General features: G+C 38.1%; 1 protein-coding gene across 2 annotated transcripts in view; it reads right to left on the bottom strand.

The window, feature by feature from the left end:
- The window catches only part of NLK (nemo like kinase), a 112306-nt gene that overhangs the window by 10915 nt on the left and 77013 nt on the right, over nt 1-24378 (bottom strand). For both annotated transcript variants that reach the window (XM_048823795.2, XM_048823793.2), the window contains exons 4-7: nt 15373-15479; nt 13367-13452; nt 12221-12430; nt 9470-9571 (exon numbers count right to left, since the gene is read on the bottom strand). In XM_048823795.2, coding sequence (XP_048679752.1) covers nt 9470-9571; nt 12221-12430; nt 13367-13452; nt 15373-15479 — 505 coding nt within the window. The remainder of the gene's footprint in view (nt 1-9469; nt 9572-12220; nt 12431-13366; nt 13453-15372; nt 15480-24378) is intronic.

The following is a 24378-nucleotide window of genomic DNA, read 5'->3' as shown; positions in this document are numbered from 1 at the left end:
TGCGCAGCTCCCAGCCACCACCGGTGGCAGCAGAGGGACCCCGGAGCTACTCAGTGGGCTGGGGGGATGGGACCCCAGAGCTCCCTAACTGCCACCAGCAGGGCCCCCCTGCAGCTGCTCAACCACCGCAAGCAGCTGCCCCCCACCCCCTGCAGCTCCCAGATGCTGGTGGCAGCAGCTGAGGGACCCTGGAAGTACTCAGCAGTCACAGGCAGCGGGAGCCCCCCATAACTCCCAGCCTACGACAGCAGAGGGTGGCAGGGGGTCCCCTCACAGCCACTGGGCAATGGGGTCCCTGCAGTGTCCAGCCGCTTCGGGGGGGTGGGGGTGGGAGCACGCTGGATCCTCCTCCCTCCCCATTTTGTCAGGGATGTTTTTAGTAAAAGTCAGCAGGTCACGGTGAATAAACAAAAAATCACGGAAGTCGTGACCTGTCCCTGACTTTTACTAAAAATATCCATGACAAAAATCATACCTTAATGATCACATACCATTTTTCCACAGGAACCCTGCCTCATTCAGTGCACAGGAGTGACAATGCTCAATTAAGGAGCAACTATTCAATATTTTGTTTCATTCTCATTGTTCAATGTGTGGCCCTAGGCCTTATTTACTGCACACTATTCAAACTTTGCTCTGAAGACAGAATTATTAATTTGAATATTAAGGGAATTTAATATTGAGTGCTTCACAAACATTACTTTACCTTCACAAAAGCTCTGTGAGGTGAGGGGAATATTACAAATGAGGAGCTAAACCACAGAGATTAAGATCAGAAGTATTCATTGATCTTGGGTGCCCAATTTGAGATGTCTAGAATCTGACTTTTTTAAGTAGTTAGCGTTATAAAGAACTTTATATATTGAAGCACAGCTCCCACTGGCTTCAGTGGCAGCTGAGAGTTCTCAGCATTTCTGCAAATCAAACTGCAGGGTCTCAAGTTGGGTGGAAAATGAGGATGACACCATTAGTCACCATCTGTGAAAAGTTTGGTTTAAGTGACTTGCATTAGCATCACAAAGGAACTCTGTGGCAAAAGCAAGGATAGAATTCAATTCTTGGGGGTAGTGTTCAACTGCCTTAACTGAGACCCTCCTGTCTCTTCCTGCAATCCCCTGCCTCATTTACCACACACCTTCCATTTCTGCTGACGCCCTACAGACGACAGCCTCCTTTACTACACACCCCGTTTCATCCCCAGAGCAGGTCCATCCTGTGCACTGAACAAAGCATGGGCCCTAACAATTAAGTCTGGTTGTTCAAAGTTACCTTGCTGATGTGGTCCGCATTTGTTTAATGATGTTCTATTTCATAAAGTTTGCTTTTTTCAAATTATAAATATTAATGTTGTCAACTTGTTTTGTGACTTTTTACTCGTTGTAATACTCTATGTATTATTAGTCTTAGTTATTTGTTGTTTTTCCAAAAGGTCCCAAATCTTATATTGGCACTTAAGCATTTCAGGCAGGGATGACATCTTTTTGTTTGTACCCTAACAACCAGCACACTTTGGAGCGCTGTAAAAATAAATACTAACAGTTCTTTTATGGTTAAGTCATTTAGATACCATGCTGTTCTGTGCCAGGATAGAAAGCAAAAGAATCATGTCCCAAGACTATCAAAAAATTCCCTCCTGTACAGTATACAAGAAGTTCTATGGACTGAATCCATTAATATAATTTACTTTCATAGCTCTGCTGCAGTCTATAAACTGTTTGAGCTTTTCTCTCTAGTTTATAACACTGGAGCTTCCCGAAGGAACTACAGCTTTCATGTACTATTTAATGCTCCTTTGTAGAAATTCTCGATGTCATTAATCTCAATACCAGTGGCAACCAAACCTATACGGTACATTTGTCTACAGACTTTGGGAGTATTTTTCTAAAGGCTTCGTGATTCATTTATTTTATGAACTTATGTGCAAGTTCAAACCTGCTCCTACAGCTGAAGTTTAGTAAACTGCATCATTTCCTACACTGTTCTAATCTCAGTGTTTTTCGGTTTTCCCTTCTAAATCCACATCCGGCCCAACACAATCAAATCTCCAGGCATACAGGGGTTTTGCAGTAGTTAGAAATAAGCAGGACAAGAATCACAGTTTAAGGAACTCTGAATTATTATTTTTTCATCAAGCTCCACCTTGTGTTGTAGTGAGGTACCTGAGCCAGGAGTCGCATGTCAAAGGTAGTTACAATAACTCAGCAGCTGATCTACACTCCAAAAGAAAGCACTCAAATACTAGTGGAGCTAGAAAGTGGCACTCATTCCAGTTAATAAATGGAAAGAACTGTCAGGCTCATAATTTCTTTAAATTGTAGGAAGAGACAGCTCTGCAGACACTTCCACATGCTTCCTCATCTTGTACAAATAAATGGGGAGGAGAAAAATCTAAAGTTAGAGCAAACTGTATTTTAAAAACTACAATCCTTCTGAGAAAGGCTTAAATATTCTTATTTAAAAAAACATCACCAGGAAAAGGAATTTAAAATGTTTCATGAATCCAAAGGCCCTAACCATGTTGGTATTTGAAATAGGCAATATTTGACAGAATTCTTTAGAAAAATATAAAAACCCCAAACATGATTCTACAGATTATATTGTAGCAGTGATAAAAGAAGGGATAGTTTGCCAACTCCAGACTCTTAGGTCAATCCACCGGAAATCTTCAAGTCGCATAGCTTCATGACACTTTTCTTCCTCAATGTGCATTCGGAAATTTTTACAACGAACAGTGAAAGATCTTCTGACTCCCAGTTCAGATGCAGCCTTATCTGTATCCTGTCTCACATTGCCATCATCCAGATTTTTTTTAATTCATTGTTTCCTGTGTATATCTAGTAATTTAACACAACAGAAGCCAGTTTCGCCTCCCATCAAACATATGAGCTCATAGCTGTGCAATTCACTTCTCTGTCTGTTTTTGTAAGCAGTTGTTGTCTTTTTTACTTTAATCCTACAGGGTTTTGGCACTTCTCTTGTGTTCATTTACTGGACAGCAAGTAATCTTCCCTACATTAGGGATCTGAAGGCAAGTAAAAATCTCCTAAGTGCTTTAAGCAAACTGATTACACAGATTGAAGTACACGGTCAACATTTTCTTCAGTCTCTGTATTATATCTAGTCTCTGCCACACTGATATCTAGATACCAATTTAGCAAGATTTACTTAAACATCCTTATGGGTGCCATTTGAGAACAACTTTTTACCCTCAGACATTCCCTGCCCCATAAGCCTCCCTTAACTTTTAACCGTAGTCTCTGGTAACGCCAACAAGATTTAACTGCAATTACTAAAGGTTTTCAAATATTTAGTAGTTCCCTCCCCTCAGATAGATAGCCTATCCCTTCTTCCCTTTTCTAAAATCCTGGCAGAAATACTGCCCTAATGTTTTTAAAAACAAAATATTATGATTCTGTATAATGTCCATTTTAAACGGTTAGCCACTGACCTGTTACACTGGAATGGGTTGCCAATGAACTATTTTCTCTCTCTCTCTTTCTTTAATTACACAGCTACATCAGTCTCCCAGATCAAGCACTAAACTTCTGTATCTTAAAACACATTATTCCTATCATCAGACCTATGCATAGGAAATAGATTTTTGGACCACTTTCATTTCCTTTTTCTTAATGCACATTAAATTTGATTCATAGAAGGTCAGTTTCAATTCTCTTATGCCATAGTCTTCCTGAAAAGGTATCAATAATTCAGTTAAGAAAATGTTCCCTCCCTGTTTGAAGGTGGAGGAAAGCCTGCACTTGGAATCAGTTATTCAAGACCCATTTTTTCCCCCTCACCAGTAGAAATTAATGAAATTCTCATGAAGTGGGTAAAGAGTAACTCCTCTAATGTGTAGTGAATTTTAAATTAGGATGAAGGTAGAGAGAAAGGCAGCTTCTTAATTAAAGTAATTTTCACAGATAAAAATAGAACTGACCCCTTTATGCAAATCTAAAAAGCTGTATTTTCTTTAGAAAACTGCATAGACTAAAATTCCTGCTTTGAAGTTTGTTACTCTCAAAGCTTCATACACTATCATTTTCCTCCTTTTTAAACAGTACCTGTACATCTGTTTACTTGCCATGCAAATTCAAAAAGCACTCTCATTGCAGGAGACCTAGTGAGTGCAGGTGTTGAGAAGAGCCATTAGGACAGGAAGGGTTATAAAGAATGCTCCATTAATGTGTCTGATTAATTGCTATTGAGATGTGGGAGGAATATACTGTTCTGCTGACAGAGGACTAAAATACTCCGCCTAGAATATAACCAAGCAATTGAAAGCCAGCTACTGTATTTATAGGACAATACTAACTGAAAGGGTTAGACTCCATGGTACGTGTGAATGAGTTAGAAGGATTTACAGGATTGTAACAGAACTGCACCAATGTTTAACTGATATACTATCGCAATTCTAATGCTTTGCATGAGTCTGTCACAGGTTGTTAGCAAACACAAATGTATGCACACGGGTCAGATTTTGTGACACTATCTTTTTATAAAAGAAAATGTTTTTAGTGTCATATCAAATGCATAAGTGCATTGTTCTAAACCTACCCAACAGGGTCACTAGACAGATTTCTGTACTTCTCAGATATAAAAGTAACTTGTTCAAATGGAGCCTCTGCTACAATTAAGTTTTGTATGACCGTAGCCCCTCGGGGACCTAGTCATAGACAGGTCCTCATTGTGCTAGGTGCTGTACAAACGGTGATGATGTTGTTACCATTCCATAGTATTTGGTGTTCTCAATTCATTTGCCAGTGTCCATTACATAAAAAACAGTATCACCACTGGCATCAAGCATAACTAGTTTGACCCATTCATTTAGGGCAGAAAATAAACTAAAACTACCCTCCTTCACTCCAGAAAAGACTGTGTAACACACAAGTGAAGAGTGTGCTCTCTCTCCCCACACTCTACTCTCCCCCCCCACTCCAGGCAGATTGTAGTAGCAATTTCTCTCTCCCCTCTCCCACCCCCTAGAGAGTCTGGCTGTCTCCCACATCTGGTGCCTCAATAAATCACATAGTGATATGTAATGAGCACAATGGTCGGAAACCAGGAGAAGTCCTAAACAGAGGTGCTGTAGCAGGAAGAATTTGGTAGGAACTGAACTTCTTTGGTGTTGGTCACCAGGGGGTCAAAATCCAGGCCCCTTCAGTAAAGAAACAGGTTGTAACCATCATTGAAACCCTTTTCTTGATAAAAGAAAGCTCAAGGATGAACTGGACATAGAGAACGAAATCCTGGACCCTTCCTTCTAGAAGTAAGAGGGTCAAAGCTGATGCACATTACTGACAGTGAGCATTGTAAGTAGCCACTGACAATGTTCTGTGTATGAAGAGAGGACTTATATTCCAGTGCTGTTGGCCAATCACCTTCAGTTAGCAGTAAATTCACTTTTAACATTATTAAAAAGAAAAACTGACTACAAAATGTGTGACTTTCTTCCACACTGAAGGAATTATATAAATTTATATTTAATCCAGAAGATGGCTCCTGGATGTTTCATTACATAAAGCAGTTAAGTCTTTTCCCATTTATCATGTACGCTGATTAAAAGCAGTGTATGTTACAAAGTAATTGCTAATTTCCAACAGAATTTGTTTCTTAGTTTTGCTATCTTGTAAGACTAATTAAGAAACTGGTACAATTTAACAATTTAGAATTAGCGTAATCACCTTTTTCTAAAACCGAATTTTACAAATTTAAATTTAAACCTGAAATGTACTTGAAGTTCTAAATATAGCTAGAAGAATAATCTTATCAGAACCTTATCAGACACAATATAATCCCCTGCATTTTCACACGGCAAAAGCTCACACCAGCACCAGAGGAGTGAGTTTTGAGAACCTGCGTAGTTTTTCATGGAATCTAGATGGTGCTTTTCCTGATTGACACTAAATTGCTTTTTTCCCCTCAAAGGACTTTTTTTGGGGGAGTATATGTGGGGGTGGACATGGGGGGCAGAAAAATCAGATTTTAAAAAGCTGCATCTAACACCATCAAAGATATTCAAACAAATTTAGAGGACTAAAACTCATCTGGTTCTACAGTGTCTAGACTGGTTTAGAAAAAAATTCCAAATTCCTTCACAGGTTTGGTGATAGCTTGTGTTTTGAACACTTGTTTATACAGCATTTTAAAAAAAACTGAATTCCTGAAAGGATTCACATGGGTTGTTTTGGGACAATTCTTTGCTGCTACTGATTGAGCATCACTCAAATATCTAATTAGAACTATTTAAAATGTATACTGCTTGCTAATTTATGCAAAGGTATTATTTCCATAACATATTGGTGTGAAGTGTACTTGCAGCTTTACATGTGTTTATTTTCAAATATAGCGTCAGAGATCTTCATGGCCTCTTTTACAATATGAGTTAATACAACAGGTGTGAGTAGACTACTTTACAAAACCCATCTGTGGCAATGTGCAACCATATATTTAAGACACCGGTGAAAATTAGGGCAAAAACTAACTCAATTTGATTTAAGACCCCTGAAATGGAAGGTGCTACAAAAGTGCACAAGTATTTTTAGTACGCATGAAATTTGCTGATACAAAATATAAAGGCAGCTCCTAAGGCATTCAAATCAGAATATCAGAAAAGCTATCATTTACACCATACAGACAGCAGGTGGTGATGTGTCTATTTAGGTATTTATATGGCACACATTCATGTCAGAGCATAGGATCTGATGGCTATCAAGTCCCCCATATCCACGTCTTAGTTACCAGCATTAGTGTCTGTATCCATTCTGCATCAATGTCACAAGGACAACAGCTAGCACAGTACATTACACATACCTACAATATTTAACTTACTACATCACACTGAACATACAGCAACACATCAATAAATCTTCCTCGTCTGTTATTATGCAGTTCTTTGATGCAAAATATCAGACAGATTCTGCTGGGGTGCAGAAATTTTTCTCTAGAGGGTGGTGTGGTATCGCTATTTTTGGCATTTACTATTCTCAGTATTCACTACCTTCAACTAGACAGAAGTGGTACTGGCTTGTAGTTAAACATGTAAACATAAATTCAGTTCCTACAGAGGCTGTTAAATTGTATTTAGCTCCCGTCACTCCGTGTCCAACACTATCCCCTGAAAAGAAAAGTTCACGGATACAGAACCTCTCCCACAGCATAAAACTCATTCTAAGATCAGGTTTTTCTGTTTCTAACTTTCTATGTACCACTGCTCTCAAATTATGTTTTATAGTTAAGTACAGACCAGTGAAGGATAGCAATTGTTACTATAAAAGTTTGGAGAAATGACAAACATGTATCTTCCTCATTCCTTAGAACTTAGATATGGATTCATGGAATTCCTTAAACAAATTATGGGTCTGATACTACAAAGAATTAAGCACATGTGCTTAACTTTGCTCATGTGCAAGCCATATCAGGGGTTAAACAAGAATTGAAGAGCCCATAAACCTTCTCTTGTATTATTCATAACCCCCCCCCCGCACCCACCCATCCCCCCCCCTTTTTTTTTACCCTAGAAATACTCTCATTTTTTCTATCATTTTTGAAATCGGTAATTTTGGTTTTAAAGCATTTGAGGAATGTCCTTGATCTTGTAGAGGACTGTACACTTTAAATTTTTTAACAAAATTGATGCTAGACTGCCTGTTTTACAGTATCTGAAATAGTAGTTTATTTTCAGCAGTTTGCTTACAGATACCTTCCTGAGATTCAATGTATGTACAAATCCAGAGCACTAGAAATGTTCTATCATTAACATCACTTTATAATCTCAAAGAGCTATACAAGAACTAGTCAAGCCTCTTACCACTCCTGTTACTATCCCCATCATACAGATGGTATAAAGAGACAGATTAAGTGGTGTGTCCAAGGCCAGTATCAGCACTGAGATTAGACCTCAGGAGATATTTATATACATAAAATATCACACACTGGTGAAGCATCTTGGTGGAGTGGATTGTACATGGTTTGCACGCAAGAACTCCTGAGTTCTGATCCCAGTGCTCATATGAAGCCTGACTCGTGCTTGTACAGCACTTGGAAACAAAGGGCTTAAAACTATTTTATTTTTTAAAAAGGTATGCATTTCTATTGCTGGGTATAGGTTTGCTCATAACTTCTTGTGATCCAGTGCATCTGTAAGCAAAACATAGAAAATAAACACTCCTGTTTCAGACACTGCAAATTAAGCAGTCTAGTATTCATTTAAAAAAAATGTACAGTATATTTATATTTATATTTTAGAAGACTAAGGGACATTCTCCTCAATTGTTTGCAAACCGAAACGGCTTATTTTAAAACTGATAGAGAAGACCCTGAGAGCATTTCAACAGTAAATATAAAAAATATCCCACAACAGTGTAGAGGCAGCTTGAATTGAACATGGTTAGGAGATAGGAACTCCTGAGTTGCAATTATGTAGCAGTGTATCCACAAAGCACTTATTTCTTTAGTATTATTATTACTGTGGTATGAGCATGGCGCTTCACGTTAATATAAAGAAAGAACAAAGACACAAACATACATATATCAAATTTTTCAGTGATATAAAATATACATGCCATGTGTTATGTTCATTTTTACTATCTGTCAGTCAACTGATGGCGTGTTCTGTTTCCACAGAACCAGATATTACAGGTGGAAAAGACCTACTGATCTAACCTCCTGCCAATACAAAAGCGGCTCTGCAGCTTTCTGAACTATACGATTGATTTTAATCCAGGCCTCTCCTTACATCCTCCTTTAAAGCGACTATCATGATGCGGCCTGTCCTAAAATTGGAAGGTTTTTGCCCATGCCAGTCAGAGAAATATTTGTGAGGCTGCAGCCGCAAGTGCAATTTACAAATGAAAAACTGCTTTGTCTCAACAGCATTTTGACTAGCTGCAGTTTTGATCAGTGCTAATACAAGAGCCTAACTTGGGTAAATTCAGGATTGGCTGACAGGCAGAGGCAACATGTTAATAGTTCATGTTAATGAATACAGATGGGTGAGATGCTTACATAAATTATTTATAAAAGTACAGGTGACAAATAGGGAAGAATGGCAGGTGGTGTTTTTTAAACTTCTGATAACTTCTTGCATAAAAGTTACGTTAATTATTTTTAGTTTTCTCCATGAACTTCTTAGACACGTTTATCTTAATAAAACATCGAATTTCACAGAGATGAAGCTAATACTTTTATTGTACAGGATGTATACAAAATAATGGATTCCATTGTTCTGTGTCTGCCTTTTTTGTTGGTCTGTTAGTTGCCAAGATGGAAAGTTTGAGGGGGGAAAAATCCCACAGATGAAACACTAAATTTATAAACTCCGACTGAATGACAGTCTTGAAGAGGGTAAGAGCAGGCTCAGTAGATTGCGCGTGTGTGTGTGCACGCACACACACACAAATGTATTTTTATATATCTATATAAAATTCATTCGTGTATGTGTGTGTGTGAATGAATGAAGTGCAATTCATACCTGTTTATGAGGACCCCTGAGTATGTGCGCCTTGGCGCCTTCACAAGCCGTCCTCATTGCTTCCAGTGACGGTGTTCCCAATAGATCTGTGATCAAATCCAACTGTAGGTATAGAATACACACATTAGAGATTAATTTCAGAGATATGCTTATCTTTGAATTCACACAAAGCTGGAACAATGGATTTGTAAAGTCTGATTCAGTCTGAAATAAACTGCCAAAGGTAAATTTTACTTTTAATAAACTACATAAGTGCAATCAGTTTTAAAAAGACACTAAAATAAAACTAGATTACAGGCAAAGGCAAACAAACCATTCACTACCATGTTTGGGAGTATTTAGTATAGGTTTATGGAAACGTTTTATTGTAATTTTGAAAAACTAGATTTGCTCTGTTATAATTTTTGAAAATACCATTTAAAATACGTTATGCATACTACAAACTGAACGTCTAGTCTTGTTTGAATGTCAACAGTACACCGAAAAGCACTGAGCCACAAAAGACAGGTAAAAACAGCCACATACAAATGCATGTAGACAGCAACATATTTTTCAGTGATAAAACAACTTATAATCAGAACTACTATGCCAACTATTATATATAGCCAAATTCCAGTGCCTTCAAGTGTGAGAAATTCTTATGTGAACAAGAGTGCTTAATCTGTTTAATATTACTTTAGAGCAAAGAATCAAAACATGAAAAACGTCTTTAGCAGAACCTGCTGTAGTTTTCTTTTTAGCCTAAATATCTACTGATGGACATTTAATCTATGTGTATTCAAATTTGTGTAGCCTTTTAAAATGAGATGTTCTTGAATTTAAATTATCCATTAGATAAAGAATGATTTCATCTCCTTTGTAGAACTGCTGATGTAAAGAAATGGTGTTAAATTACATGAGTGGTGAATTTGTTTGGGAGGCAAGAATAAATAAAAGTAAAAGGCCTGCCCAGGACCCAGGGAAGAGTAGTCTGGTTTTGGGTAGTGGGAAAGCAAGTCAACTGTAGGGCAGTTGTTGTTAGTATTATTGTAGCATCAAGGAGCCCCAGTCATGGACCAGGACCCTATTGGGATAGGCACTGAACAAACACAGAACAAAAAGATATACGCTACCCTATACACCTTAGAGAACGCCTTGTTTTGGGTTTGTCTTGTTGAGTTTGTTTTGTTTACATTTCTTTATTTGTGTATGTAATAAATACTTTATAGTATGATTTTTTTTTTTTACTCTTATTTCCCACAAGCGTGTGCATGTACATGCATATTTATGGTGGAAAAAAGACATTGCCATATGCCAGGTAAAACTTCTTAGAAAAAGTCAGGGGGCAGATTAGCACTCAAGTTCCAAATGTTCCTATATGACTATTATGAACTTGAGCTAATGGATTAACTGCAAAGCTTTCCCTGCAGAGTAAAGCCATTATCATTGTACAGGCTAATATGGATGACAACCCACTTTGACTGTCAGTACAAAATAGAAGAGTGTGATTATTGCTTACACACCACCAAAGCATTTGTTGCTGTTAAAGCTGCCAGTCCTCCAAATATGAGATCATTTCCTACTCTCCAGCAGAGATCCCAATCTATAAAGGTGCCTGTTTGCACACTTAACACTTTTGCTTGGTGTTGAGGATATGTCTAGCCCCCACCCTCCCAACAAATTATCTTTAAGTAGTATCTTGTAGTAGTAAAACAAATAACCAGATGGGGGAAACGAGATAGCTCATGCGTTAGGGTTTTCTTCCTTTTGAAATTGGGAAAGTATATATTGTAAATTACCCAAACATAAGTGTAAATATGAAACCAGCAGTACCACTGTGGAATTAGCTGATCAGATCCTTAGCTGGTGTAAACTGATGTTAGCGGCTTCAATGGAGCAATGCCAATTTACATCAACTGAGAATCTGGCTCACGTCTATAGTTTCCCATATAGTTAACATTTAACTATAACTTTCCCCCCTTAACCATATTTAACAGCTCAGTGTCAGACTTTCATCTTTAAGTCACTGGGGTGCGTTCCTATAACATCCATAGGTACACTGATGTTTCAGGGACCGATTTTAAATAAATTGATCATCTCAGTATAGTTCCTACAGGACAGCTATTCACACCACAGAAGTCACCACTACAGATGAAACCCCTGTTGATGTGTTCTCAAGATGAGGGTGATGTGAGACTAACACCCTCATCCTGAGAATTGCTTCTTCCAGAACAAGGTTGAGGAACATCAAAAGGGCATATGCATATAAGGCTTTGTTTGTTTTTTTGTTTGTTTAAAAATCTTATGTTAGACAATCTGAAGGTTTCAGTGTTGGGGGAGTATTCCGATCTACTGTTTAAATTCTTTTTAAAATCATGCATTAATTATACAACAGATCAAAATATTGTTTAAATTCATGTATTCTGAACTCTGCTAAAACAATCCTGAAGCAATTTGACCATTAATCATACTACTTGCCAAATTTATTTTTTTCTAAATTAAGTTGAAATGCAGCACCGTGTACACAGTACAAGCACGTAAATATCAACTGAAACCCCGTAAAGGTTTTTTTTCTTTTTGCTAAATGGTAAAATCTGTTGGTCCCAGTTAGATCACATTCACTTTATTTCCACACAGACCAAACTGGAAAGTGTTTTGCCTATGTGTAAAGCAGGTAATAGAAGAGCAGAGGTGTGAGGTTCAAATGTGATCATTTCAAGGAATTCTGCAGTACAATACAGGGAAGACTTTTACGGTTAAATGTAGTTATACCTGCTGAATGGGACTTTGTGCCTGAAACAATATTCTTCGGCCAAGTAGTTCTGCAAAGATGCAGCCCACAGACCAAATATCAATAGCATTGCTGTAGTGACGGCTGCCCATCAGGATTTCCGGAGCCCGGTAATACTGAGTGACAACTTCCTGAGTCATGTGACGAGATTCATCTAATTCTTCCACCCTGGCCAATCCAAAATCACAAATCTAAATTGAGAAGGTAAATAAATAAAAAAAAAATTACCAAAATACTTAGTGCATGTCACACAGATATGTCTTTAGTAACAAAGTATAAAATCCCAAACCAGCATTAATTGTTTTTAAAAGTCTGCATACTGCAATAACTGCATAAGCAAGCTCTATTTACTTATTTATTTAAATAAAGTGTTTGTTTTTGGGGAGGGCCAAGTACGTTGTTTAGTTGCATAAATATTTAAACACCTAAAATGTCTACAATTATTTAGATTTTCTTGACGTGACAATATATTTTTCAGCTGGCATTACACTGTCAAGTTTAATATTAAAATCCCAATCCAGCATTTTGCCCTTAAAAGATCACTGACAACTTCCTGGGCTCAAAATGATTCATTCCAATACACATTTCCTTTTGTGATGGTGCTCCTTAAAGATGTCAGCAGTGAGATTTCGCCTTTCCTGTCACTACAGACTGCTGCTGTTCTTAATTTTTTTTATAGTTTCTTTTTACTAGGATAAAGGAAAAAGTAGCCAGACAAGATTTTCAAAATAAGGACCTAATTAAATTAAAAACAAATAAAGCTGGTTTAATTACAGTAGGACACATTTCCTCACCCTTAAAAGTATAAAAATAAATTAAGGGAGAAATCTCCAGCATTCATTGCCACCTTCACGGTGGCAATGTGTTACTGACAGTGTTGTAGCAACACTTAAACGTATTACAGGCTTTTCAAACCTGCTAAGCACACAGCAGTTCCTGCTGAAGTCAGTGGAAAAATTTTTCTGTTCGTATAGCTTTACTCTTGTTTTTCTGGGGGGGAGGTGTGGGGCTGTTTTTACTTATGAACACACTTAACTGGGGAAAGATTTTATTAAAGTACAAATCTCTTTGACCATGACCCCGATATATAATAAACTGTACAAATTTTAAATAAATTTAGATACCACCTTAAGAACACAGTTGCTGTTCACAAGTAGGTTCCCTGGTTTAATGTCTCGATGTAAAATCCCAGCTGAATGTAGATATTTCAGACCTGAAATATTAAACAAAGTAAATACATTCTCTACTATAATCTATGACTGAAGGCATATTTTCCTGAAAGGCATCATCAAAGACTTATGCATCTGCTTAACTTTTCACACTGCTAGTAGTCCCATTGACTTTACCTCACTACTTTACTACTGAAGAATGAAGTTAAACATATAAATAAGTCTTTGCAGGATCCAGGTCATAGAGAGCAAATTATTTAAGCAGACATACTTTTCAACATATACTTTCTTCCTCTGTTTTGCTATAAAAGTACACATATTATTGTATAAAAATCATCATTATAAACAGTTCTTATAAATAAATATATCTACTTCAATTACATAATTTTTTAAGCACTAACGTTCAATTGAAGCATAACTAGATGTTTTTAAGAGGAGTGTTCAAGAGGAAGTAGGGTGAGGCTGTACAATATACAACATAGGTTTTGGTTCAATGTAATTATTTTACAGCTAACAGTTGCTGTAATGATTTTCTGTTCTCTATTACCTTGTAAACCGATGTGCAGATACACCAGCCATGGAATGTAAAATAAAGTCCCAAACTACAGTTTAGCCCAAGGCCCTTTACTGAGGGCTAACTTTATTACTACAAAAAATTTCAAAACAAAACAAAGCAACTCAGAGCATTTGGTCCCTGCCACTAGAGGCCTTTCAACTTTCATCAGGCTGGGAGGGGAGAAGGACACACCATTCACATTAGTTATCCCCCTCGCAGCTGCTTCCCCTGTGCTTTTAGTCTCTGTGGTTGCAACTTCGGTCCATTTTAAACAAACAAACAAAAAATTCAGGAAGCACCTCACTAAAGCTCACCATGGAGTAAGCGTCCATGAAAGTAATTAGTCGGTCTGAAGTTCATTAGGTACTGGAATGTAGCGGACAAAATCTGGTCAACAGAAAAGTGACCAGATCCTCACTTAGGGATATGGGACAAAATGGGTAGTGCTGAGGTCAAAGGTCAAGTGACCAGGGCAGACGGAATAAAAAAAAAATTATTCACAGAAGAGGATCCAACTGGCAGCATGACATTGTCATCTTGATGGAAATTAAAATTGATGTGTACTATCACTTACTCTGAAGCCAACTCATATCAGAGGCACAAACACAATATGTCCTTCAGAGGGATAAACCTCTCCTCTGGTTCAACAGGCTTGGCTGGGGGATAATACCGCCTTTGGATGTACTTTACACCTCCTTGTTCTGACATTGCTGAATATGACCCAATAACTATTTTTATCAAGAAAAAAATGGCTTCTGTTTATTTTCAGCTGATTTTCATTGTGGAAAACAAATAGAACACATGGGAAGTGAGGCAGTTTAGCCTGATCAAAAGTCAGAAGTCCAACTCAGTAACCTGAATCTGTAATTTCCAAATCCACTGAAAGATCTAAATGTATAACCAGTATTTTCATGAGATTATTTTTACTAAGCCAATTTTAGTGGCCACTTCTACAATAATTTCAGTTACTTTGTTTTACAATATAGCATCATATTTAGTTCTGGCTAAAATGTATTCACCAGATAGGATGGCCTCAGGTGTCTTCTCGGCAGCCTAATCCAAAAGGCCACTTTACTTCACAAGATCTATAGTTTAAAAAAAATCAGTGTTGCGCTTCATCTTTTCAGTAACCATTAGAGAAGTCATTCAGGTTAAAGAACAAGGATTGCCACCTTCATACATACAGTACCCTAAAAAAGCAGCAAGGCCAAGAGCTTCTTGTACACCTTTCCTATTCTTTCAAAGACAACATTAAGTAACAAAACAATGTGTTAAATATATCTTGTTCCACACATTACAAAGACTTGCCTCACTAGTTTCTGAAATTTTACTCCCAAGAGAAAATTACCAAGAAAGAATACACCACTTAGTTCAATATTGTTTCATCAGTTTTAAACAAAAAAGTTACCTCTTAAAATCTGGTAAAGAAAAACTTTGACATGATCCGAGCTGAGTGGTTGAGGAGAGACGATAATCTTATGGAGGTCACTCTGCATCAATTCAGTGACAACGTATCTTCAAGTTATTAGTTAAGGAAAGTACAGAAAGTGCAGCATATAATCCATTTGAAACAGTTACTCTTGCTCACAAGAATTTTAATTCTTATAGCTCAAAGCTGTAGAATAACAAAAGAATAAAGCTTCTTGACTGATATAATAGAGGTCAAATCTCCAGACCTCCACAAGAATTACTTGACAGTTTAGTTACAAGAGAAAACTTAATTACTGAATAAAGCCACATTTACACTTATGAATATACATTACAAAATTATTTGAAAGCCAAAACATGGCTCATGAAGGATAAGATGCCCAGTGTTAATTTAATTGTATTTTAAAACCTGTAATTTTGGGCTCAAAATTCTTATTAAATAATAAATTACATGCGATGCTGGTGGCATCACCTTAATCCTTAGTGGAAATTTATCCACATCACATAACCAGACCAATTGATAGAGGTCAATACAGTTGGAAAATACAGCCCAAGCATGGGTATTGTAGGTCAGTAGTGCATTGCTCTTATAGGAAGCTTGTACAGTATCTGCATGCATTGTGCCATCTCTACCTGTACTATCAATATTTCACTTCCACAAGCTCCAAATCTCCTCCCATGCACACACATACAAATCACTGGTTGTAAATCTCTTTCAAGTTCTAATTTAAAAAAATAGCACCTCTATGTGGAAGAAAAGGCAAAAGCCACCAACTGGTGTGCTGTCACACACAAAGCAACAGGTGTAGGAGCCTGCTGGTGATTGATAACAGTAGCTGAATATTCCAAGTGCTGTTATTCTTGCTGACATCAATGTAGAGATGTAAATTAAGAAGGGGGGCATGTCTGCTCAGACAGCACCAGCAATTGCAAAATACTATCTTTCACAAATGGAGAAATACAGCAGAGGGAACACAGAAACAACACTGTCAGGAAATTGATGAAGTTGTCAATTTCCTGAATGCGGGGTTATAGACAAAAAAGTAATTCTTAAAAAAAAAAAAAAAAACCAAAAAGGGTACCTTGGGTGCTGAAGATAGCTGCTCACCACATCAGACATATCTGCTTACTTTACTGACGCATTTTTGCTCATGTCAGCAACCAAGAGCCTACATAGCTGCTGAAAAGCAAGTTGTATTTTATTCTGCCTCCTGCATCAACAAAATTGCCAGCTAAGTACTGATTTGCATTCTTTATTGTTGATGAGCGTCTGCAATGATGGACAGTCTGAAGTAGAGCCAGTATGTCTTGATTTTCAAGTAACAGGTTGAATTTCTAATGCTGACGGTCCAGAAAATCTTATTTTGATGTATAAACTGAGCAAGTTTGATAAAAGAATAAAGAAACATACTCTGTTGACATAGCTGCTTTTCAGGGGACAGCCACATTTGAAAAGAAAAGGGAAATTCTGGGATTTGCTGTACTAATATACAAGTAACTTAATGTACTCACTATTGCAGATGGTCAGTCAAATATTGTGGCCTTATTTTCAATACACTATTATTATTATTATTTATATTATAATAATACCTAGAGCCCCCGCTTTGGTTAGATAGTAGTGGTGGGCATAGTACAAACACACAGTTAAGAGATATTCCTTGGCCCAAAGAGTATACAATCCAAGTAGCCAAAAAGGTTAGGAGGGGAAACAAAGGCACAGAGAGGAAGTGCCTTGCTAAGGTCACACATCAGGTCAGCTGCAGAGCCAGAAATAGAGTACAGGTCTCTCAAGACCCAGTCCAGTGTCTTCTTCACTGAACCACACTCTCTCATTTGCAATTCAAGATAAGAGAATTGTAATCGGCTCTCCTGTGCTTCGAGATATAAGCTGATCATCTGCAGGGGACAGGAACAGCTCAACTTCCACCCACCAAAATACAGCACTGCACAACTGGTGAAGGGCATAATATTTTTCCTGCCTTCCTCTGAAGCATCAGGCCACTGCCAGAAGCAGGATAACAAAATGTATGGACTAATCCAGAAGAGAAAATTCTATCTTTCCACACCTGACACTGACTTTTGGAAACAAAAATCCTTATGAATGAGGCAAAATCCAGTAGCATTCCTATCCATTGCGCACCAGCCATGGCAATTCTGTAAACTCAGCACCTTTCAGTGGGATTTTCAAAAGTGTTGACCCTAACTCTGCAGCCATTGACGTCGATAGGAGCTTTACCAATGATTGCAGTGGGAACACGATTAAGTCAATGCTGAGTTGAGTGCTTTTTAAAAACCCCACCTTTAACCTGTAAAACCACTAGATCGTCGATGCATCCACTACCTCAATACTTATAGCTAGGCTAAATCCTCTGCTAAATAACTCTGCAAATGACAGCAAACTAACTGTGAGACAGATATCTTTCTGAACTCTAAGCCAGTAAGTTGATAAACAGACGAGCCTTCTCAGGAATTTCGACCCCTTCTTACCTCTCCTCTGGTTAGTCAATCAGCACAGTTTAAACCTCATGTATGATGACCCAGTAAGATCCTGCAACCTCCTTTCTTCCCCAGCCAAATGATTGCTTACCCCACCAAACCTGTCTGTTGCTTCATATACATTACCGGTCACTTCATTCCTTTCAAGTATCCAATTTTTTGGGTGCCCTATCTAACCAGGTTTTATACATCATCTAAAAATGCATTCAATTTTTTAAAGTGGCACAGTACTAAAACCCACTGAGTTATATTTCATAAATTAATGACACATCACATAATTTTCTAACAAAAACTTCCCTAGAACTTCTCTAGTAAATGTAACCCAAAGAGAAGTTCAGCAACATCGGAATACAATAATTTTTAGTTTAATAATGCAATTTTCACTTTGCAAAGGCCTCCTTTTAATAGGTATGCCAGCCTTTTTACACTTCGTTTTACCTGCTGGCTGCAACTTATCCTGAAATTCTACATTTTCCAATAAAATATTCAAAAACCCAAAAGCAATACTGTGCACTTTATTATAAGATTTCTGTTTTGCTATACCACAAATCCTCCTAAATCTCAATCCCTAGCATAATGTCTCCCAGATGTCTCAACTAGTTGCCATGCCAACTAAAGCCGCTTAAATTAAATGAGGGCCTGAAATGGCACCTGCACCACTCCAGGTCTGTTGCGCATTAAATAAAGCTCTCTTGACAGGGGCTCAGAGGTGCCATTAACTTGAACAGCAGCTATCTGATTATTGTGTCTGGATAATTTAATGAGGATCTCTAAACAAGAGTGAAAGCAGGACTTGCTCAGTGTATCTGTCTTTTGCAAATGTGGCAGCCTCTTAAACAGCTGGTGCCCAACCAGGTCAATGCCTTTGCTTAGGTCTGTTAATATTTAGCTAAAATAACAGACTATGTCTAAAGTTATGGGATTTCAATAAAATATTTTAACTGACACTTGCATTTTTCCTATTTAAATTGATCTATAGTATATGCTGGCCAGTAGGAGGTCACTGGAGCTACATTACAGAGCTAAACTGAACATTACCAGCAGATGAAAATTGCTACTGACAACTGTAATTAGTTAAGTAGCTGTATAAAATTAGAACTACAAAGTGTACCAGTTTGCTTCAGAACAATTATAAAGAAAAATGCGGATCACAATAGACTCTCACTAATTCACACCGACTTGGAGACCCACCAAAATTAGTAAATTTTGCAAACTGACAAGTAAGTAAACAAACCAAGAATATTGCATGAAAGCGTACTTTGCTCCTGGATGAATTAACTTAATTTCAATAATGTATAAACATAACTCATGTTCTATAGTTAAGGCTACGCTTTAGTCATGGGTATTTTTAGTAAAAGTCATGGACAGGATACAGGCAGTAAACAAAAATTTATGGCCCGTGACCTGTCCATGATTTGTACTATATACTCCCGACTAAATCTTGGGGAGGATGGTGGCCCAGGGGTGCTCGGAGATATAAGCTGATGGTGCTCGGAGGAGGGTTGGGCGCGGTAGTGGCGCACGGCCTGGGACCCGCGCTGGTGCTGGTGTGGAGGGTTTGGCTGGGCTGGCAGGCTCCCTACTCAGCTCCGTGCCTCCCTGGAAGCAGCAACATCCCTCAGCTCCTAAGCAGAGGCACAGCCACATGGCTCTACATGCTGCCTCCTCCCCGAGCGCTGGCTCCGCAACTCCCATTTGCCGGGAACTGTGGTCGATGGGAGCAGCGGGGGCGGTGCCTGCAAGGGAAGGCAGCACGCAGACCCCATGGCACTGCCTCCCCCGAGGAGCCGAGGAATGTTGCCGCTTCCGGGGAGGCCCCTGAGGTAAGCACCGCCTGGAGTTCTCACCGCCTGGAGTTCTCACCCCCTCCCGTGCCCCAACCCCCTGCCCTGAGGCCCTCCACCCTCCCCCGCCCCACAAACTCCTGCTGGGGAGTGGGAGGAAGGCAGTGGCCTGAGACTGCCCCAGCAGCAGCTGGTGCAACTGGTCCAGGGGCTGCCCAAGTTCCTCAGGCAACCCCCATGTCAACTGCACCAGAAGTCACTGAGGTCACGGAAAAATCATGGAATCCATGACTTCGGTGACCTCCGTGACAATCTCACAGCTTTACCTATAGTATATTAATAAGGAAAGAAGTTTCAGAAAACTCAAATTTAGGTTGGGATGAGACCACCATGTCTTGGGCAAGTTATGGGGTATGTGGATTAGCAGAATATGAATTAGCAAGGTCCTGGGGAAGTAAATGGTGGAAGATGTGTTCAACTGCTATGTTACCATGGGAAAAGGTTTCAACAGTTTATTTTCTAACCAGAGAAGTTCTTATAATTTTCACATTTCAGGATGCCCTTTGAAACAGAGACAGGAATTCTCTCATTCAGCCACTTTAGCACATTAGGACATGGTGCCATGTCTGTTTCTTCTTGCCACTTCCCAAATGCAATAACCCATTAATTATAATTCTCCTGTAATACACCTGTTTCATATTAATATGCAAAATAAGAAAAGGCTGGTCTGGTTAAGAATAGTATAAGAATTAATGGAATAAAATCTCATGAAATTATATTTCTATATATCCTCACTTATAGTTAAAAATATGCTGGCATTTCCTCTCAACCCATGTTAATTATTAACTGGCAGTGGAACCACCATCTATTGCGTAAGGGGTGTTGTGGGCTCTGTTCTTCTGGTTGGCAAGAGTAAAATGTTCAGGCTCTCTGATGCCCAGTAAAACCACTTGTCTGAAAATCTCCTATTTAACTAGTGGTATGATGAGTGAAGATTCATTCCCTGAAGGCGTGGGAAAGGAAGAGAGAACCGAACATGGCCTGTGGTCCTGCAATAAGTTACACCATCTATTTTAAGATTATTCTCTAAATCCTCTCAATTATATAATTATTGAGACTCAAGATTAAATTAATTTGATGTTTAAATGGGAAATTCTTCAAGTGCTTGTATTATTATGCACTTGTTGCAGTTTACAGCTTCGATACAGCACAGTATGCATGGAAGGCTGCAGTACAACTGTTAAATGCAGCCATGCATAAAAAGAGGAAGCAATGTAAGAAGCAGTACAAATTAAGGGGAGAAGTATTTTTATGGATGACAAACTGACAGACAAGTTACTACCAATTTTTTTTTTAAAATAAATACCTTCAGACATTTGGAATTGAGAACATAGGATATTGAGAAAATGACAAAATATTGTAAAGTATTTCTACACAAAGCTAACATATTAAGACTTTCCTCATTATGTAATTTCTATTTGCTCAACAACAAAGTCACAATCTTGTGGTCACGATTTAAGACAAAGAAGTGATTAATGATGCAATAAGAGTGGAATGGGGCGGGGGGGAGAGAGAGAGAGAGACTTATGGTCAAGTAAGTACTTGATGGAACAACTGACTAAAAACTACACTCTCATATGCATAATCTGCAAGAGGAATAATGATCCAATATTATGCACATTAAAAAAAGAAACTAACGTCAAAGAAAGAAAAATCAGTGTTTAGTACTTATTCAGGTGATGGAAACAGGACTCCTGGGTACCGTATGAATGGCTTGTGGGCAAGTCAATTAAGAGTACTTTGGATTAGCCTGTAAAATGGGTACGTCATCATCCACCTCACAGGGGAGTCATGAGGCTAATTTGTAAAGTACTCAGATCCTGAGATCAAAGGGGCTACATAAGTGGCAAGTATTATTTAACTTATCATAAAACTGTCTGTTATTTTGAAGTATATATATTTTTAACACTTTCAGGAAATTTTAGGTGGCTCCAAGGTGGCTGCTAATGATTCACGGTTTTGTAAAAATTGACAGGGGTTACTGTGATTAACATTCATGTCATTGATAAGTTAAAGCAAAGAAAAGCATTGACGCTGTTTTGCTTGATATTTTTCAGTATGTATACAAATCTCCCTAACTATAGGCACATTTTCTAGACAGAAGCGGTTTCATATTCAGACAATACTAAGGAAAAACCTCACAAAACCAATATTTGGCTACAGTAAAAATAAAATCCCAAAAAGCAGATTGTTTCTATAAAATGAAGATTACACAGAAAAGATACAATTTTGATCTGTTAGTTTTTCAAAAATAAAAATAGGTTATTTGCCATTAGCCAGTGTATGCTGCTGTATGAACCCTTCACTTAGCCATTTTCGGTGGTATCAGTGACATTCATCCTGTAACATTCATGCAGGTGTGAACTGATATCACTGATCAACAAGAGGCCTGGTCAGCAGAAAAAACTTCCTTGGGAGGCTGACAAAAATTTTCCGATGGCCATGTCTCAGAAATCTTAGTGCTTAATTCATCAATGCAAGAAGCAATACAAAATGCCTCTTTCTTGCATCTTACTCCTGAATTAGATTACTGTCCCTTTTGAGCTTATGTCAGATCATTAAAACATGCTTCCCTTGTGCCCATATAACTAATACGATGACAAAAGTCTAAAAATGGAAATTGTTTTCAACACGTGTGTCTGAGAACATATATTTTAAAAGCTGCACCCCTTTGAAATTCTGTCAAGATACGTCACATGCCAACTTCAGCGTAGTCATAGATAAGGCATATTTACTCTTACTGTTGGTTCAGCTATATAAACTTAGATACTTTGCTAATTAGTAAATGACTGTATAATTGATCAGGCTGGGCAAAAAACCCCCACACCACTTTGGTTTATCATTTAGGGTTAGACTCCTGGCTATGAATGTATACTTTTATCTGGCCTCAAACGATAACTCCTTTGTCAGTGTGGTGCATTTGTGCACATAGACAGGAGGTTCTAGGATTTATAGCTTCAGTTACAAGTGACATTATCCAACTGGTTTTCCAGCTTTTGGAATAAAGGTATTTCTATTTTTCTGATGCATAAAATAGATTTTCAGACAATGTTTATGAAAGACGGCAAGAAAGAAGGATGAGTAACGAAGAGGGAAGGAGAAGATAGAAATTCAAAGAGTAAAAGACCTACCGTATAACATTTTGAAAAGGTCCTGTGAAAGAATGAGAGGTCAGAGTACTCTAATAGGCACTCTGATAGTGTGACCAGTCATCCTTCTCATTGGGAGCTGGAATAATTTTTAAATGATTCATTTGTGCAGGTCATGTCTCATGAAACACTGTCAGTCAGAGAGCTCTTAAGACAGAATGGGAAAGTCCGCTGCACATCTCTTCCTTCGGTGCATCAATTCAGGTTGACACATGTGATTGACAAAAAGTGACAATATTGTTAATCTTCAGCTGCTTCTGGCATAAGCTTTAATCAGGAAAATCTTCAGAGAAAGAGTGACTAGAGAAGCCTGCAATAATTATTGGCCAAGAAGGAGAACATCTGTCTTTCTGCAGTTGCAGAATTCAATATTACAAAAGATTAGAAAGCAATATTTTGCATTGATACTAGAAGAGTGGTGTACTATTAATTCAGATGTTCCATTAATCCTTCAGTACTATACGGAGGGTATACAACTTCTTATTAAGACATTAGATCTCCATCTTCTCGCCCTATAATTTGAGCTATGTTGTCAAGATGGATTGTTTAACATTTGGAATCTTATGACTAAATTTTTCATTCAACTATCTGGTATTTACTGTAGAGGACAGATTCTCACTCCATATTTTCCATAGGGATTGAGTTTTTTATTGCTAGATTCCCAAGTTTGTTATTTATATTTTCTTTATGTATATTATTGTTTAGATTTTATTTCTATAAATGTTATGCCACTTTCAGTAAAGTTATTTAAACATAAACAAGTGAAACAAAATTAAGTTATTCGGCAGTGCAATACCATCCATTAGAATTAATGGTCGTGAATCCTTGTAAAAAAGTGCATTCTTAGACTGCTCTAACCAGGTAACTGACTGGCACCTATGCATATTTTAAACGGACAAACACTTTATAAATGGGTACCTATGTCACGCTAACAGTGGGCTATGAGTTTAGGCATATCATACCACCAGAATGAATATCTAAGCTTGAGTAACAGGGGATGGATTTCTGCACCACAGTGTTTTATGTACCATTTCCATGCCTATGGTTATGGGGACATGCCATCAACTCCAGCTCACAGATGGATTCACTTTGAACAATCAAACACAGCTTCTACACCTGTGTAAAGTAAATTGTTACTGCTTGCGAATGAGCCTTAGTGTTCTGTTGGAGGTTAGGTATGTGTAAAGAACAGCAATATGATGAAGTCTGCAAAAAACTTCCGCTCAGGATGGCAAACAGCACCTGCAGATCATGGCAAAAAAGCTAAGTTTCCCAGTCAATAGCTTGGAGAGGTGTGCAAGCAACACAGCTAACCTACCACAGAAGCGCATGTACAATTTCTCGCAAGTAAGAACTTGAGTGGTACTTGCAGCAAAAACAAAAGCACAGTTCAAATTTCTATCCATATATACATGCTACAACATGGAAATAAACTGAGTAATGTTAGGAAGGTATTTTCTGTGCTATTTTCTCTGTAAAAATAGAGAGACTGGCAAA

Source organism: Caretta caretta, chromosome 17, assembly GCF_965140235.1.
Source record: "Caretta caretta isolate rCarCar2 chromosome 17, rCarCar1.hap1, whole genome shotgun sequence".
NCBI lineage: Eukaryota > Metazoa > Chordata > Testudines > Cheloniidae > Caretta > Caretta caretta.
This window is presented reverse-complemented; position numbering and strand designations above follow the sequence as displayed.